Genomic DNA, 17206 nt, shown 5'->3' with positions numbered 1-17206 from the left:
AGCGTTCCAGGAGGAGGGAAGAGCCAGTGCAAGGTCCCTGTGTCAGGAAGAGCGTTGCTAGAGGAGGGAAGAGCCAGTGCAAGGTCCCTGTAGAGTGGGGAAGAGCGTTCCTAGAGGAGGGAAGAGCCAGTGCAAGGTCCCTGTAGAGTGGGGAAGAGCGTTCCAGGAGGAGGGAAGAGCCAGGGCAAAGACACTGGGGCAGAAGTGTACCTGGCCCTTTTGAAAAGAGGATGCCAGTGAGGCTGGAATAGAATGAGGAAGAGGAGCCAAGTGAGTGCAGCTGAGGTCAGGCCTGAAGGACATTCCAAGGACAGTGTCTTCCTTGTGATGCTGTGGGGGAAGGAGGCAGGGAGACCGATGAGGAGGCTGTTTGATAACCCGGGGAGCAGTGCTCACAGCCTGGCCCGTTGCTGAGATGCGTTTGGAAGGTAGGGCTGGAGTTGCTATCGTGGGGAAAGGAAACACTGTGGGTAAGAGTCGGGCCTCCTCCCTTGGCCTTGAGAGGATGCCCAGATGTCTTTTCCAAGTGTGTTCAGGAACCTGCTGGCCCACAGCAGTCAGGAGGCAGATAGTGCACAGAGCAGGGATCCTGGGCTGCCCAGCCTCAGAAAGTTCTTGCTTCTCAACAGCTGTCCCCGTCCATATCAGATCCAAAGAGTGCCCCTGTTGGGCCCAGAGCCTCCTTCCAGGGTGGTGACATCATGCAGAGGTCCTGCCTGTGAGCCCAGCCATCCAGGAAGCTCCACTACAGGGCAAGCTGCAGCCCTTCGTTCATGACCCTCACCTGCTTCTCTGTCCTTAGCCGTGCTCTGCCCCACACCACGGCTGGGAATGAGAACAGCTTCTCAGAATCGTGGGCAGCCCATGTGCACACTCCTCTCCCTGCTGTCGGGAAGAATGCCGTTTCACCTGCTCACACTTGCTTCTGAGACCAGACAAGCAGGGATCAGGGAAGGGGTGGAATCCATTGCCATACAGCTCCCTCCTGGAGAAGCGCGTCAGGGCAGTGCGGTGACAGTCCAGGCCACCACTCCCCGGCAGAGCCGCCAGCAGCTCAGAAGCACCTGCGAGACATGAGGGGCTTCTGGTTCTGGGGACCTGCACAGAAACCACCCTCTGTCATCGTGTGTGTCTGCAAACTCAGGTGGCCAAACTATTTCAAATCTATATGAGCATCTCTTCGAGGACAATATTTTGGTTCCTGTTGCTTCTTGCTCAGAAAAATAGATTTGGCCCCTGACTGAAGCATTTCCAGCATGTGGGATGTGTGTGTGGAAAGGCTTCTTTGTGAGGTGCTCACAGGCTGCATAGAGCAAGCGAGACAGAAGGAGGAGTGTGGGGGGCTTTGGGCCACATGGCCAGGTGGGCTTTGCCAGCAGAGACTGCTCATCTGTAAGTTGGGCATCGATCGTCTGCGGGTCTGATATAGATGGATTCCCTCACTGTTCCACACACTGTTTATCGTAAGGCACTGTCCAAAGCTTTATAAAACTGCCAATGTAAGAAATGTCCAAACCTGTAGAGATTTTTATGAGTTTATTTGTGCTAAACTGAAGACATGCCAGAAAGCAAGATCTCAAATGCTCAGTTTTAAGGACAGTTTTGCGGTTTCTTTTATACATTTGGAATTGTGGGAATGTAAGGAAGATTACTGGAGGTGGGAGAAAGCAAGGCACAGGATGGTGAACGTGATTATGTGCTCCCTTGAGTGTGGTTGGTTAGCCTCTGAGGAGTCTCAAAAAGAGGATTACGCTGGCATTTCAAAGGTGTGTTAACCTACATGTCTAAGAACAATGGACAGGGCTGGCCTAAGGTGAAGATAAACCTGCTATAGGCCTGGGGCGTGACCACCCACCATGACCTGCCCGTTAGAAACTTAGGATCAGATCACCAGTGAGCCACTTCCAGGTGACGTATCACAGAGTCCCCTTTTCATCCACGAAACAGGAGAATTTTAGGTTCTGAACGCCCCCATGCCTTTCCCTACGCAGCACAGACACACGAGGCCCGAGGAAGCTGCGGTGGTGTGGCCGATGGCAGGGGAGCCCTGAGGGTGGGATTCCTCTGACACCCTGAAGGCACCTAGTCCAGCCTACCTGGATTACAGATGGGGAAGCAGGCCTTCAAATGAGGGCTGACCCACCCTGATTCACACCAGATCAGCAAAGCACATGCATGGTCTCTTAATTTCTAGCCCAGGGCTCTTTCCGAAGGAAAGACCTCTGTCACACTTTAGCCTCCGGGGAGCTGGATGGGATGTCAGAGGAGAGTGACTGCATGGAGGCCAGAGCCAGTTGGTGGAGTGGAAGTTTGCAGCCCATCCTGGCTTAGGGCAAAAACAAACTCAAAGGGCAGGCTGCTTCCTGCTTCCTGCTGCCTGGGTCTACTGCCTTGTCTTGGCCCTCTCTGCTCCAGTGCCTTTTCTCCTTTGACCCCACTTCCACTCACTCTCCCCTAGGAGTCAGTGAATAATTTCACATTCTATACTTGGCAGCATGTCCCTGCCAGTCCCTGACAAGTGGAGGCAATGGAAGCAGAGCTGGGAAGGGTAGACCAGTTGGCCTCGAGGCCCTTGACTGTAAGGCGTTTCCATTGGCGTGAAGGTGGGTCCATTGAGGAACAACTGCAGCCTAGGTAGGGCCTGTGTTCCCTTCTCTCTGCTGGGCCACTTCCAGAGAGACCAGGCCCTGGTCCCAGGGATCAGATTTTTTTTTTAAAGGTTGCGTGATATCCTATAGGGAAAGGGAAGTGGAAGGGCTTGACTGAGTGGGCACCAGAAGCTATGTTAGAAATGTCGTGCATAAATTTCTCCCTCCTTTCCTATGATGAAAAGCAGTCTGCAGCAGGAACCAACTCTATATTCTAAGTTCATGCGATTGGGATGTGTATGTCAACGAATCCCTCTCTGTCCCCCAGCTCCCCCGTTTGGTCCTCCTCCTACCTGGTGCTTGGAACTTTGAGAGGGGTGTGTACGAGGAGTCCTGGGGGCGGGGGGCAGTGGGGTGGGGGACAGAGAGGGGTTTCTGGTCTTGGGAGCCCCACTGACCTCCTTGCTGTGACCCGTGCACCCTCGGGCAAGTCCCTGTACCGGAGCAAGGGCCACAGGCGGGGTGGCTGCAACAACAGACTGTATCTGTCAGTGCTGAGCTGCACGGCCGAGGTCGAGGCCTCCGTGGGTTGGCTGCTTTGGGGCCGCTCCCCTTGGTGTAGACGGTCGCTTTCTGGCCGTGTCCTCACATGGTCACCCCTCTGTGTGTCTGCACCCCAGTCCTCTCAGAAGGATTCCAGTCATACTGGATCAGGTCCCTAACGACCTCATTTTAACTTATTACCTCTTTAAAGACCCTCCCTCCAAATACAGACATATTCTGAAATACTGGAGATTAGACCTGCAACGTTAGGGGAGACAATTCAGTCCATAACAAACACCAGCACAACGCGTGCCTTCTGAGTAGGTGTGCACTAAAGAGTCACTCTTGTTAACTACTGTTTAAAAAAAAAATTCAAAAATCATTGGTTTACTTATTGCAGATGGTAGAGAAGTGACAGGATCCATTCAGTCAGTGAGTAAATATTTACTGAGCACCTACTAAGTGCAGGCCTTACTGCAGGCACTGGTATCATCAGTGGACCAATGGGCTAAACTTTTGTCCTCCCAAGCTGACATTTTCATATAGGAGATGGACAGTAAAATCAATCAGTGAAGTGCGTCGGTTTTTCCAGAGAAAATGAACCCTGAGGGAAGTGAGCCTCGGGAGCATTTGGAGCGGTCTTGGCAGGATCCCTCTGGCTGCATGGGGGGCTCGACTGTCGCAGGGCGAGGGGCAGTAGGGAGACTGGGTGTGGTGGAGGCCCCTGGAACGTGGGGGACTGCCTCTTGGCTGTTGCCCCTGCTACCTCCTGGTTACCCCTGCAGGCCCTAGGTTCTGGTTTCCCACTCACTGGAGGCCTCTCCTCTCTCCTGCAGCGTGGAGGGCGAGGCCCCGAGCAGTGAGACCTGCACGTCGCTGGACAGCCCCTCAGCCCGCCGCCAGGGCCCCTTAGTGCCTGGCTCCAGCCGGAGCCCCGACCACTACGAACACACGTCCGGGGGTGCCTATGGGCTATACTCGGCGCCACCGGGGCAGCAGCAGCGCACGCGGAGGCCCAAGCTGCAACACTCCACGTCCATCCTGCGCAAGCAGGCCGAGGAGGAGGCCATCAAGCGATCACGCTCCCTCTCTGAGAGCTATGAGCTCTCCTCAGACCTGCAGGACAAGCAGGTAGGTGGGGCCGGCCTGGCCACTCCAGGCAGGCAGCTCTGCCTGCTGCGTGTCCCCCCAGGAATGATGTGGCTCTTTGCTGGGGCTGCCTGAGGAGGCAGGCGTCTCAGTCCTCAGGTGCTGGTGTCCTGCACTCTCCGACAGACAGAGGTGTGAGTCAGGTGCACATCCTTGTGAATGTGCCTCAGCCTGAGCTCCCTAATCTCCTCCCAAGGTAGGGAGCGCTCAGAGAGAAGGGGCGAGACTACCGGACGTTTCCTCTGTCGGGCCCTTGCTTCTGCCCTGTCCACAGCTCTAACGGCCGGGGGCTGGGGACTGTGCTGGGCCTCCAGCCATCAAGGCCTGATGCCACAAGGACACTCGGGTTGCATGGCCGGCCACTGGGGTTCTGAAGGCCCAGGAGAGACCCAGCCCTTAGGAAGTCTGCAGGAGGAGCTTCCAGTGGGAAGGAATGGAGGTCGATTTACAAAGGAAATAGCTCTTAACTCTGAAATGAACGCCAAGCCCAAGCACAGCTAGTGAGGAGAGTTTGCTTATTATATCCCCGCTGGTTTACATCTTAGCGTTCTTGTAGGAAATCACCCCGTTGGAGGCTGCACTTCCTCCCCCAGTACCTGTGTGCAGAGGAGGCGGATGCAGCCTCTTGGGGTTGAGGGAAGAGAGGAAAGGCCTGTCCCGGCTGGGTGGTGCTGGGTGGGGGGAGCAGGAGGTCACTGGGGAGCAGAGTTCTCCCTTTCAGCCCTTTGGAGTGCAGACACATAGTAGGCACTTTATAAGAATTCTAGTGGGAATCTCTGAGGGAAAGTTTTAGGCTTCAGGAGAAATCCCAGGCTGCCAGGAAGCATTGTGCATGTTTGCAGGGCCAGTTGTCCAACTTTCCCTAGTTCCTGGGCACTGAGTTTTGGCCAGTCATCTCCTTGTGGGTCCCGGGCAGCCCCTCTACGGTGGCCTGTCCCCAGGATCCTTTCTAGCAGCCCCTCAGACAGCAGGCTGCAGAACTGTCCTTGCCTTTACTTCTGCCCACCTCTGCCCCGTGGCCTGTCTGCCTTCTGTCTTCCTGTTTGTCTTTTACAGAGCAGGGGTCAGGGCCTCGTGTGCCTCTCAGGAGTGGTGTGGATTGTCCCCCACCGACAGAGCCCCTGCCAGCACTGCCCCTCCTGTGCTCAGTGTTGCCCTCTGACTCTGGACAGCCCTTCCTACCTTACCCTGATCTCTCTCCATCCTTCTGCTTGTGAGTTGGGACTGAGAGGGGAGCCAGTAAGTGGCCAGAGCCTGACAGCAGATGGCCCCCTGCCCCTATAGTATCTGGCCTCATGGCCAGGCCCACAGCAGGGAGGACAGCCTCCGTTCTATTTATCAGTTACACCCGGATCCAAAGTGGATCAGAAAGAGCTTATAGTAAAGGACACCTGCAGGCAGCCATTAAAATAGAGTTGAGCAAGGTTAAGACTTGGCAGAAGCCTGCGGCAATATTCATGTGCTCCACACAGCCGTTGTGTGGCCATGGCTGTTCATTTTCACCCCATGCACATTAGCCGAAGGCCCACCCGATGCCAGGCACTGTGCTGGTGCTTGGCGGTCAACTGTGGGCAAGGTCATGCCCCAGGTCTCGAGCTGACACTGTGCTCAAGGAGACAGACCATGGACAAGTTAGCAATAAAGACACAGACTAAGTCCAGAAAGTGATGCAAACTCTAGAGAGTGTGAAATAGGGGAAAGAAATTGAGTGACTGTGGGAAGTGATAGCATTGGATAAAGGTGGTGGGGAACACCTCTCTAAGGTGGCATTAGAACTGGGTGTTTGAAGAAGGGGCTTTCCAGAAAGAGGTAATAGCAGGTGCAAACGCTCTGCGGCAGAACGAACTTGGGAGAGAGGATGGCAGCGAAGAGGTGATAAAGAGGTGAAAGAGAGGAAGAATCATGAGGGCCACTGGGCACTCGACTCTGCTGCGCTTCCTGGCAATTAAGGCAAAAGTGGGAACAGAACAGATGACACGAGAATTGCCAGACAAATGTAAGGTGCCTGATTCCAAGCGGAGTTCAAGTCTGGGAATGCGAAATCCTCTTTAAGTGAAAGGAACCCAGTGGGAAGTCATGGATTTCCATCTGGCCCCTGGGTTTCAGTGGTTTCCTGTCACTGAGAGCAGGAGGCAGCTCTGAATTGTGGAAGGGTGTTCCTGTCAGTTCTTCGTTCCCGCTGTTGAGAAGTCCCCTTCAAAGAAAGAGTGAGGGCTTAATAGGAGAGCCCGGCTAGGGCTTGGCTTCTCATCACACCACTTCTCTGAGCCTCCTCTGAGAAGTGTCGGTCCTAGAGCCCTCTGCAGACTGCACGTCACTGTGAGTATCGGGAGGGCGACACACATCAGGTAAGCACTTACTGCTACGATTCCTTCCCCTGTCCCTCAATAAACTTTCAGACCAGGCCTTGTGTGGGTTCCGGCCTAACGGGAAGAAGGAGCAGGCATGTCTGGGGATGAGTAAGAGCAGGCCTGGGCCACTGTGTGTCGTCTGCGGGAGGCCAGGTAGGAGGGACTCAGGGGCTTTGGTGATGAAGCACAGAGCCCATTTCTGCTCTCCAGAAGTCCTTCTTCTGTCCCTCCTCTGGGCCCCCACCCCAGGTTTGCAGAGACAGTGTCAAGAAAACAGGGTTGCTGCCTGGTTTAGGAGGTCCAAAGTCAACAGGAGATAAAGGGCCCTGGAGTGAGCTCTGGGCCTGATCTGGTCACCCTGGCATCGTGACTGTCCACCCCCCACCCGAGGCTACCATAAGGGACCCAGGACCACAGGCCTGGGAGGGCAAAGAAGAGAGGGCTTCCCGGAGCTCAGCCTTGGGCCTTTATTGACCCTGTGGGCTTTCAAAGCTCCACTCAAAACCCAAAAAACAGAAACACTCTGCTTACAGATGTGGAAATGAAGTCATCTCTTTGGATGGCAATCAGTAGCTCCAGGACGAGAGAAAAAACAGACACACCCTGGCTGACTCTGGGCCTGGCCAGGCTTTAGAAAATCATTTGGAAAATCATTTGGCACCCCCATGCCAACCCCGTAGCCGCTCTGCCCAGCCTGCTGCTCCCTCTCCTGTGGGCCCCAGAGAGCTGGCGTGCCCAGTGTTTGTCGGCAGCTGGCATTCCTGAGATGGGTGGCTTCATGGGGCTGGGCACACTCTCACTTTCCAGAGGGGTGAACAGGCCACACACTGGCAAGCAAAGGGACTAGGACGCATATTTGGGCGTGGGAAGCTTCGAGCCCCTCCTTCCCGCCCTGCAGTGGCTCCGAGCAGCACTTCCCCAACTCTGTCATCTGTGTGGCTTTATTTCAGTGACATGTGTGTGTCTCTCTGTTCTTCACAGACTCTTTGCTTGTTGAGTGCAGGGACCTTGTCTGTGTCTGCTGCCAGCTGTGGCATGCCACCCGGCGTGGAGTAGGCGGGTGGGACCTAGAGGAGCAAGATGGGGTACTTCGCCTCCCTGAGCACTGTGACTAGCTCCTGGGGACCTGAGAGGTCTATTGGCCTCATGTCAGAGAAGGTGCCTTCTCTGCCCAGCCCCTAGGAGAGAGAAGCCAGTCCTTTATCTTGGATCCCACTGAGCAGGCTGCAGCTCCAGGAGTATGTTTGTTTCTCACTTACGCTGGAAGCATGGAGAGCAGCCCTCGGGGCTGTCCTGGGTCACGGGCGTACATGTAGGAAGCCCATGTGGCGCACTGGAGAGTCCCAGTTCCTCTCACTGGCCTACAGCCCTGCCCCATCTCCAACTCAAGGAGAAGGGCAATCAGGACCTATGGTACCAGCAAGTGAGAGCTCGCTCTCGAGTCTGGAGGCTGCCGTGTGTGTGTTAGGTGTCTACTCTGGGCCTCAGTTTCCCCATCTGTGCAGTGAGGGGACTTAGGGAACCCATAAACTGTCAAGACCTTCCAGGAAGGCAGCTGTGAAGGTCTTGCAGCCCCAGATGTCCCTGAGCTTGGCATGTGCTTGTGTCAGTCTCATCACGTGATTAGCACAATCCTCTGAGCAGAGCTGGGTTTAGAACCCAGGCCTCTGGCCTTGAAGCCTGCTCCTCAGGTTGGTGATTCTCACAGGTCTCCCTAAAACTCTGTGACTCCCCCAGGCCACCAGAATAACACTGCTGGTGCCACAGAGAGGAAATGAGGCTGGAATTCTGTGTCCAGTGCTCAGTACCCAGGACCTGGCTGAGGTCTTTGGCAGGTCTCAGTCTGCACATGCCTCGGGTCCCTCATCTCCACAGAGGCCCTTCACCTCCTCCAACATCTACAGTTGTGTTGAACTGCGTGCCACAAGATGTGGGAAGGCCAAGGCTTCTAAAGGTTCTGAGAAGCCCTGCAGGGAGCTGACTAGCTTTAACTTTGACGTGGTGTTCCTCCATCTTACTTGGGTCCCAGATGTTGCACAACCCCATGCGCACGCCCCAGAGTGGTGCTGCAGCCTTCCCAGGTTGTGCTGCTGCAGGACCGTGGGGTGCTGTGCCAGCGCATGGGGCTGTCTTCACCCTCCTCTTCTTCCCCTCCAGGTGGAGATGCTAGAACGGAAGTATGGGGGACGCCTGGTGACCCGCCATGCGGCCCGCACCATCCAGACGGCCTTCCGCCAGTACCAGATGAACAAGAACTTCGAGCGCTTGCGCAGCTCCATGTCTGAGAACCGCATGTCACGCAGGATCGTACTGTCCAACATGAGGATGCAGTTCTCCTTTGAGGGGCCTGAGAAGGTGCACAGCTCCTACTTCGAGGGCAAGCAGGTCTCGGTGACCGATGATGGCTCTCAGCTGGGGGCCCTAGTGCCACCTGAGTGCAGTGACCTTGGTGAGCTGCCTGCCCTCAAGTCTTCAGCCCCTTGCAGTGACTTCGCAGATGCCATCACGGAGCTGGAGGACGCCTTCTCCCGGCAGGTGAAATCGCTGGCTGAGTCCATCGACGACGCCCTCAACTGCCGCAGCCTCCACACGGAGGAGGTGCCGACCTCTAGCACTGGCCGGACGCGGGACTCCGAGGCCCCGGCGGCCCTGCACAGCGTGGACCACCACAAACTGGACGAGATGACAGCCTCGTACAGTGACGTCACCCTGTACATCGACGAAGAGGAACTGTCACCACCGCTGCCCCTGTCACAGGCGGGGCACCGGCCGCCCAGCGCCGAGTTAGACCTGCGGCCACGGGCCAGGGGTGCTGCCCAGGACTACTGGGCCCTAGCTCATAAGGACGACAAGGGGGACACGGACACGAGCTGCCAGAGCACGCCATCGCTTGAGCGGCAAGAGCAGAGGCTGCGGGTGGAGCACCCGCCACTGCTCACCATTGAGCCCCCCAGCGACAGCTCCGTGGACCTCAGCGACCGCTCAGACCGCGGCTCCCTCAAGAGGCAGAGCGCTTACGAGCGCGGTCTCAGCGGGCAGCAGGGCAGCCCCAAGCACGGCCCTCACAGCAGCTCCACCAAGGACCTCCCACGGGAGGAGCCGGACTTGCGGCCCCGGCCGCCCAGGCCCCTGGATGGCCACCTGGCTATCAACGGCTCGGGCAGCAGGCAGAGCAAGTCGGAGTCAGACTACTCCGACGGGGACAACGACAGCATCAACAGCACGTCCAACTCCAATGACACCATCAACTGCAGCTCCGAGTCGTCGTCCCGTGACAGCCTGCGGGAGCAGACGCTCAGCAAGCAGACCTACCACAAGGAGACCCGCAACAGCTGGGACTCACCTGCCTTCAGCAACGATGTCATCCGCAAGAGGCACTATCGCATCGGCCTCAACCTCTTCAACAAGTGAGTGCTCGCCCGCAGGGGAGATTGGGTGGGGCAGTGACACCCAGGGGCGTCTGCCAGGGCCTTCCTCTCACGTCCCAGTGCTGAGGGGGCAGCCAGTGTGGGTGGAAAGGGAGACGGGGCCAGTGGGCAGTGCTGGGGGGCACACAGTACCGGGCTGAGCAGGGGCAGAATGAGGGGCTTCTGTGTGCAAAGCAGCACGAGTTCAGGGCCCCGTCGGCACCTAGAATAGTGACCGGCACACAGGTGCTCAGGACACATTATGTGCCGGCCAACACAATGGGTAATGCGCACCTGGCCATGAACGGCAGGCTCTGGGGTTTGGATTCTTTTTCTCTGGGTGATGAGGGGTGTGAAGATCTTTGAGCAAGGGTGTGATGAGGTCTGTGTCTCAACACGGTCCCCTGGGGACTCAGGGCCTGTGTGAGGAGAGGAGGACTCAGGGAAGCCTGTGCTCACAGAAGTCCCAGCCTGCAGGCCCTTTGTGCCAATCGGGTCCGCTGAGTGGCTGCCACCTGCCATGGTTCTGGAAAGGTGCTGTGCTGCAGTCCTGAGAGCAAATGGAAGGAGGCAGAGGACTATTTAAAGTAGGCTATTCTTAGCTCTGCCAAAAATAGCAAATGAAAAGGGAGTGGTTCTGGGCATTCCTTGGAGAGGACGTTGGCAGGCTCTGGTTATTAAACCTCACATGTCACATCATTTCCCTCCATGGGGCCTCCAGGATTTGGTGTCACCAGACACCAGCTGGTGCTGATGACCCCTCCGAGGCTCGGGACATGACCAGCCTGCCTCGCGGTCGCTGGCACACTTCCTGCTTCCTGCTTCCCCGTCTCTTAGATTGGAGGAGTCTTCTGGGCACCTTTGAGCCATCCCAGCAAGTGGAAGTGCTGTCTGGGGGATTCAGAGAGACCTGTCCCCAACGGGTGGATATAGGGAGGGGCGCATTCATGAGGGGCAGTCGCGGTCTGTGAGTCGTTGGTCCTCATCCAGCTAAGAACGAAGACTCTTGCACTGCCATGAGTGCTCTCCTGAGACTCCCATCTGCCCATGGCCTGCTGCACACAAGTTTCAGCCCTGCCTCTACAAACTGTGGCCAGAGGAGCACGCTGGACAGAGAAGGTCATGTCCTGCTCAGCCCATCCTGAGCTCTGTCCCAAAAGTCTGCCCCACCTGTCCCACCTGCTCCTGGGTACAGCCAGCTCCTGGATCAATTTAGGCTCAGGCCCGTGCCCTGCTAGGGGAGGCTGAGATAACCTGGGGGTTCCCCCAGCACCCCAGCTTACCTCGTCCCTGGCAGACACTGTGTCCTGGTGTGGGAGTTGCAGCGGAGTGGACAGGTAGAGGCCAGAAAGAACAGTCTCCCTCAAACAAGCAGTGTGGATCTCTGTAGGTTCCTTCTAGTTCTGTCAGTTTTTAATTGCACGTGTAGTACCTGAATATGTTCTCCAAAGGAAATGAAAGCCTTTGGGTAAGGATAACATCCCCTTTGAGTCTCATCATTTTGCATTGTCTCCTCCCAGACCCTTTTCCCTGTGCATGTGGATGTGCCCTCAGGAACTCGACTCAGCTGAGGTTCAGAACACAGCTCAGGGCCAGGCTGCCCAGGTTCAAGCCTGGCCCTTTTATTTCCTTTTGTACATATCCTTAGGCAGAGCAGCCTCGTGCTGCAAGTGGCCTTATCTGTACAGTGGAGCTGAGACCAATAACATGCACCTCACAGGGTGTGCAAAGAGCTGGGGGCAGCTCCTGACACAGAGTAAGCCCTGCCCAAGTGTAGCTGCTGACGTCATCTGGGTCTGGTGTTCTGGGGATTCTCCTGCTGTGACATCGACGCGTGGTTTGCTGCTGGAGGTTTGCTGCAGGAACGAGGTGGTCCCGGGCACTGGTGCTGACCGTACCCTGGACCACCTCATTCCTGTGTGCTACTGTGCAGGGATCTATGTGTGCTTATCTGTGTTTATCTGGCCACTTGCTTTCACTTTTTCACGATTACCAACAATACGACAGGAAGCGTGGGTCTACACACACTCCCAAGAGAGTCTCTAGGGAACACAGCTAGAGGTGGGATTGTCGGGGCATGGTGGGCATGTTTTTACTTGAAATAGGAACTGTCAATTTACTGTTTAAGGGGGAGCTCTACCCATTTCTTCTCTACAACTGGATCTGAGAGTCCCTTTTCCTTCACATGCTTGTCCACACTCAGTGTTATCACCCACCTCCCAATCAAAGGGTAGGAGTAGTGTCTCTTGGTTGTTTTAATTTGCATTTCCCTACTTACTTCTAAAATGGAGCATCTATTTGTGTATCTTTTGGCCATTTGGGTTTTCTGTTCTATAAAATGTCTATTCTTATTTTTTGCCCATTTTTCTATTAGGTTATTTGTCATTTTGGTTTACTGGTAGTTCTTTATATAATGTGGATACTAATCCTTTGTAATTACAAATGTTTTCTTCCTGTCACTTGTCTTATTTTTTTTTTTACTTGTTCTTTTAAGATTTAATTCACAGACAATTCACCCTTATAAAGGGTACAATTCAGTGGTTTTTAATTATACATCTTTTAACTTTGCTTATGTTTTTTCATCCAACAAGTTTTCAATTATTTTTGCATTTTTAACTGAGATACAATTGACATGTAACATTACATTAGTTTCAGGTATGCAACACGATGATTCGATATTTGTATGTATTGGGAAACGATCACCACAATAAGTCTAGTTAACATCCGTCACCACATGTAGCTCCAAATTTTTTTTTTCTTATGAGGAGAACTTTCAAAATCTACTCTCATCAACTTTTGAATATATAACACAGTATTACTACTGTAGTCACCATTCTGATAAGAGGTTTTAAAATTTTATTAGTCAAATCATCAGAAGTTTTAAATTTTAATTAGTCAAATCATCTTTTTTTATTACTTTGGTTTTTCATGTTGTATTTTAAAAGATCTGCCCCAAGTCATAAATATAATTTCAAAATATTTCTTCAGTGCTTCTCCAGTTTTGTTTTATACTCTTTAGGACTTTAGCCGGGCATTTGTTTTGGAGACTGGTACAAGATGTGGGCTGGCATTTATTCTACATACAACGTATGATCAAAAGATAGGATGAATGTTTAAATTTAAAAAATGTACTACAGTAAAAGACACATTGCCATGAATCCCCTTCAAAATACTCCCCCTCGCTTTGAACACACTTATCCCATCGTTCTTGCCACTTGCTGAGGCAGTTCTGGAAGACCTCTTTCGTGAGTGTCTTTACTTCACCCTCCATCTTGACAACTCTCTGTGTCACACATCACTTCTGGTACGGCAATTTCTGTCAAATAAAAACATTACAGTGTGTCCTCACCCACCTTATTCACCGGATCTGGCCCCATGTGACTTCTGGCTCTTCCCCAAAGTCAAAATGACCATGAAAGGTAAACGTTTTGAATCGATTCAGGGCATCGAGGCAGCCACAACAGCACAACTAAAGAAACTCAAGAAAGAGGACTTCCAGAACTGCTTCAGAAAGTGGCCAGAACGATGGGATGAGTGTGTTCAATGCGAAGGGGAGTATTTTGAGGGGGATTAATAGCAATGTGTCTTTTACTGTAATTTTTTTTTTTAATTTAAACATTCACTGTATTTTTTTATCACACCTTATAAATTAGCCAGTTGTCTCCAATTTATTGAATAGTTTGTTCTTTGTCTACTGACTTGAAATTCCATCTAATTTCTACCTGAACATGGGTTTGTTCCTGGATCCTTTCATTCATTCAGCAAATGTTTATTGAACACCTATATTATATCAGTGAACAGACTAAAAATACTTATGAAGCTCTATGCTGATGCTTAGGGGATCCACTTTTTATTTCTCTGCCAACATCAGATTTTTATGTTTTTTTATTAGGGCAAAACCCTTGTTTTGTTTTTAAAAATTGTCTTTCCTCTTCTTGGTAGGTATTCTTCTATATGAATTTTAGAATCGGCTCATTATGAGCCTTGAAAACTCCTGATGGACTTTTCACTGGAGTTGCCTTCAGCTGAGAGTTTAACTTGAAGTAACTTGAGCCTTTACAACGTTGAGGTCCAACCACAGGTGGCTGTTTAAGCTGAAATGAAAGCTAACTCGTGAAGCCAGTTCCCAGGTGCAGGCAGCCAGCGGCCGCATGTGGTCATGGCCCCTGTGTGTGGCAGCACAGTGCTAGGACAGCCAGCCGCATGGCTGCAGAGCACACTCGTAGCAGGGCTGGGTGGGAGCACTGAGGACAGAGCAGTGCGTCTGACCACGTGTGGGTGTGGGCACAGCCGTGGGGGTAGCTCCTTCCCCCGCCCCATGGCAGGAGCCCTTGGGTTCCTTGTGGAACCCCATCTGCCCGTCAAAGAGAGCGTGGCCTCTCCCAGCATGGCCTTCACACCTCTGAGCCCTGCTTTACCGCCTCAGCTGGTCGTTCGCAGGCCCAGAGGAGAAACCGCTTTTCCAAAACTGTGCTATGGAAGTAAGCAAGTGCTTTTCTTACACAGATTCAGAGCACCCCTGCCAGTCTCCCCTGGAGCTTCCGGGCCCCTGAGAGAGCTGGTGCTTCTGCTTAAGTAGACGGAGCCCCAAGCAGAACCGGAGCTGGAAGCTTGAGGCCTTGCGATGTGGCTAGTTGCGGGGCAGAGCCAGGAGTGCAGTTTCCAGGCTCTCGGCCTCACGTGGAAAGGTGCTGGTTCGCGTAGTAAATGGCCATCAACTGTGATTGGATGGCCATCAGCTGTGGCTAGTTGGCCGTCAGCTGTAACCAGTGAGCCATTGGCCACTAATATAACTGCCGTGGCTACGCTAGCAGCAAATGGGGACTAGCAAGAAGATGGTGGCTGAGCTAGCAAGAGCAGATTGCAGTTAGCACGGCGGATTGCAGCTAGCAAGTGGGGTGGGTTGGTTGATAGAAAAGTGGACGGCAGGTTGTGGATAGTGTGGCTCCTGCTTCCTGTGTCTCCAACACAGCCACCAGCAAGACTACAGTGGTATGACTCCCCTATCTATGGCTCCGTGGGTGTTCCTTTTTGGCCTCACCATATCCTGCTTTCCTATGTGGGGAAAGGGACCAGAGACCACACATGACACCCTGTATGACAGGCTCGTTGTGTCCCTTGGAGCTGCTGGCTGAGGATGACCGAGGACAGGAGATTCTAGTGGACATGCAGCACCTCTACTGCCTGAGGCTGGGTCCCTCCCCAAAAGATCCCTCCTCACCACCTCCCACCTTTCCACTGCCTACCTCTGCTCCCCGTGGCTCCCTGTGGGTACCTTGTCCCCCATCTCCCGCCCTTCCCAGCTTGCCACCCTTGCCCATACCCCCTGACCGCCTCCCCTGTCCACTCAGCCTCCCAGACAGCTGTTATTCCCGCCCACTCCCAGCAGTGAGCTTTCTTGGCATAGACCCTTTCTTCAAGGGGACATGGAGGATCTGAATGATGTATCAAAAGTGGGTGAGCCTGTAAGACGGAAGAAAAGCAACACAAAGGAGACCTGAGGAACGGCTGTGGGTTGGCAGGTCGGACCCGTCCGCAGCCTGTCAGCCTGACACCCAGATGTTCCTCCGAGAGTCTGCCCTTCACAGGCTCTGGGGATGGTCACCTAGCTCCTAGCACTGGAGGGGGTGGTCCAGGAGCCAGAGGCAGGGGGGTTTCTGCCCCATCTCTGCCACACACCAGCCACAGGGTGTTGAAAGCTCCCTGCAGTCCTGAGCCTCACCAGCTGCACCTGGAAAACGGGCACAGGGTTCCTGCCCTCAGGCCTAGTGAGGATTAGAGATGGTGGGACCAAGAGCCTTGCCTGGAGCCTGCCATCAAGGAAGGAGATACTTGTGGGTGGCAGCTGGGGCTTCTGCGCCCAGAGCTAGGGCCAAGAGGAGGGGGCTCTGGAGGACCCCACATGTGGTTTGGTGGGCAGAGCAGTCGTACGTAGTAAGGATGGCCAGTTCTTATGTGTGCTGAAAGCATGCCAGGCACTGTTCTGGGAGCTTGTCATGCTTTACGTGATGTGCTCCTGTGGAGTCAGGGCTGTCGTTAACCCCACTTTACAGATGGCTGAACTGGGGCTCTGAGAGCGTGCCTTGCCTGAGGTCACGGAGTTGGTAGGTGGTCAGGCTGGAGTTCACACCCCTGCCAGCCAGCTCCTGAACACATCCCCTCAAAATCCAGTGTAGGAACTGCTACCCATGTGCAGCCCTGTGCTCCCCCAGCTGCTCACTGGACCACAGGTATAAAATGAGATTCCAGGAGACAAAGCCACACCACTCATAGAAGGCCACAGGCTTGGAGCAGTGGTCCTGGGGCTGCCGCAGTGGTGGGACCTGGGGTCGGCACCCCGCAGTCCTGATGGGCGCCCAGTGAGGCCCTCATGCAACCTACCATCTGCTTGCTGGTGGAAGCCGTTTGCATCCCGCCCCAGGGTCCCCGGCTCTTGTGCTGTGCACCTCTGCTTAGGGGAGGCTACCTGCCTCCCCTCTTGGAGGCCCCTACCATGTACTTTCTGGCAAGGGCCCAGGTGATCGTAGTCCAGGCCAGTTTTTGTCACAGGTGGACCAGGTGAGACCTCACCCACCTCTGATAGAGTGTCCTCATCCCCAGAGCTGCTCTGCGATGAAACAGGAGCCCTTAGAAGAGAGTGAGCACCTTGTCTCTAAGGAGCATGTAGTCAGGGCCTCAGCAGCCACCCGGTGTGACGGTGTACTGGGACTCCTGCTCGGACTAGAGCTATTCCCGGGGGCTTCTGAGGTCCCTTCCAGCCCAGGGCCTGCAGTGGGAGGCAGGCCTCCTCTCCACCCACACCCAGCCCGTGGCCCACCGGTTGCCCAGTGACCCCTGCTGCCGGAACTGCTGCAGGAGGGAGGCAGAGAGCACTACTGTGAGTCTGGGGGTGCTCTGAGATTTCACCCTTCCAACATCCACAGGGTCAGCTGCACTCAGCCTGTGACAGAGGCAGGCTCGGGGTGCAGGGCTTGGCCAGCTCTTGAGAAGCAGCAGAGCTAGGGTGAGGCCCCTGATGTGCTACCTGCAACGCCATGGCCTTGCTCCTAACTTGCTTATTGTGATTAATGAAAAGGACAGCGACGGCCAGCCTGTAGGGATGTGCATTGAAGCTGCCAGGCACCGTGCTGAACACTTCATGTGCGTCATCTTCTTAAATCCTCACAGT

At 54.3% G+C, this 17206-nt stretch overlaps 1 protein-coding gene across 15 annotated transcripts in view; it reads left to right on the top strand.

Annotated features, from left to right (window-relative positions):
* IQSEC1 (IQ motif and Sec7 domain ArfGEF 1) overlaps positions 1 to 17206 on the top strand; it is a 467442-nt gene that overhangs the window by 410392 nt on the left and 39844 nt on the right. For all 15 annotated transcript variants that reach the window (XM_033091241.1, XM_033091183.1, XM_033091158.1 and 12 more), the window contains 2 exons: positions 3968 to 4262; positions 8789 to 10038. In XM_033091241.1, coding sequence (XP_032947132.1) covers positions 8795 to 10038 — 1244 coding nt within the window. In that variant the 5' untranslated portion in view covers positions 3968 to 4262; positions 8789 to 8794. The remainder of the gene's footprint in view (positions 1 to 3967; positions 4263 to 8788; positions 10039 to 17206) is intronic.

The sequence above is a fragment of the Rhinolophus ferrumequinum genome, chromosome 2 (genome assembly GCF_004115265.2).
Source record: "Rhinolophus ferrumequinum isolate MPI-CBG mRhiFer1 chromosome 2, mRhiFer1_v1.p, whole genome shotgun sequence".
Lineage (NCBI taxonomy): Eukaryota > Metazoa > Chordata > Mammalia > Chiroptera > Rhinolophidae > Rhinolophus > Rhinolophus ferrumequinum.
The sequence above is the reverse complement of the archived record's forward strand: the minus strand, read 5'-3'. Positions and strand labels throughout refer to the sequence as shown.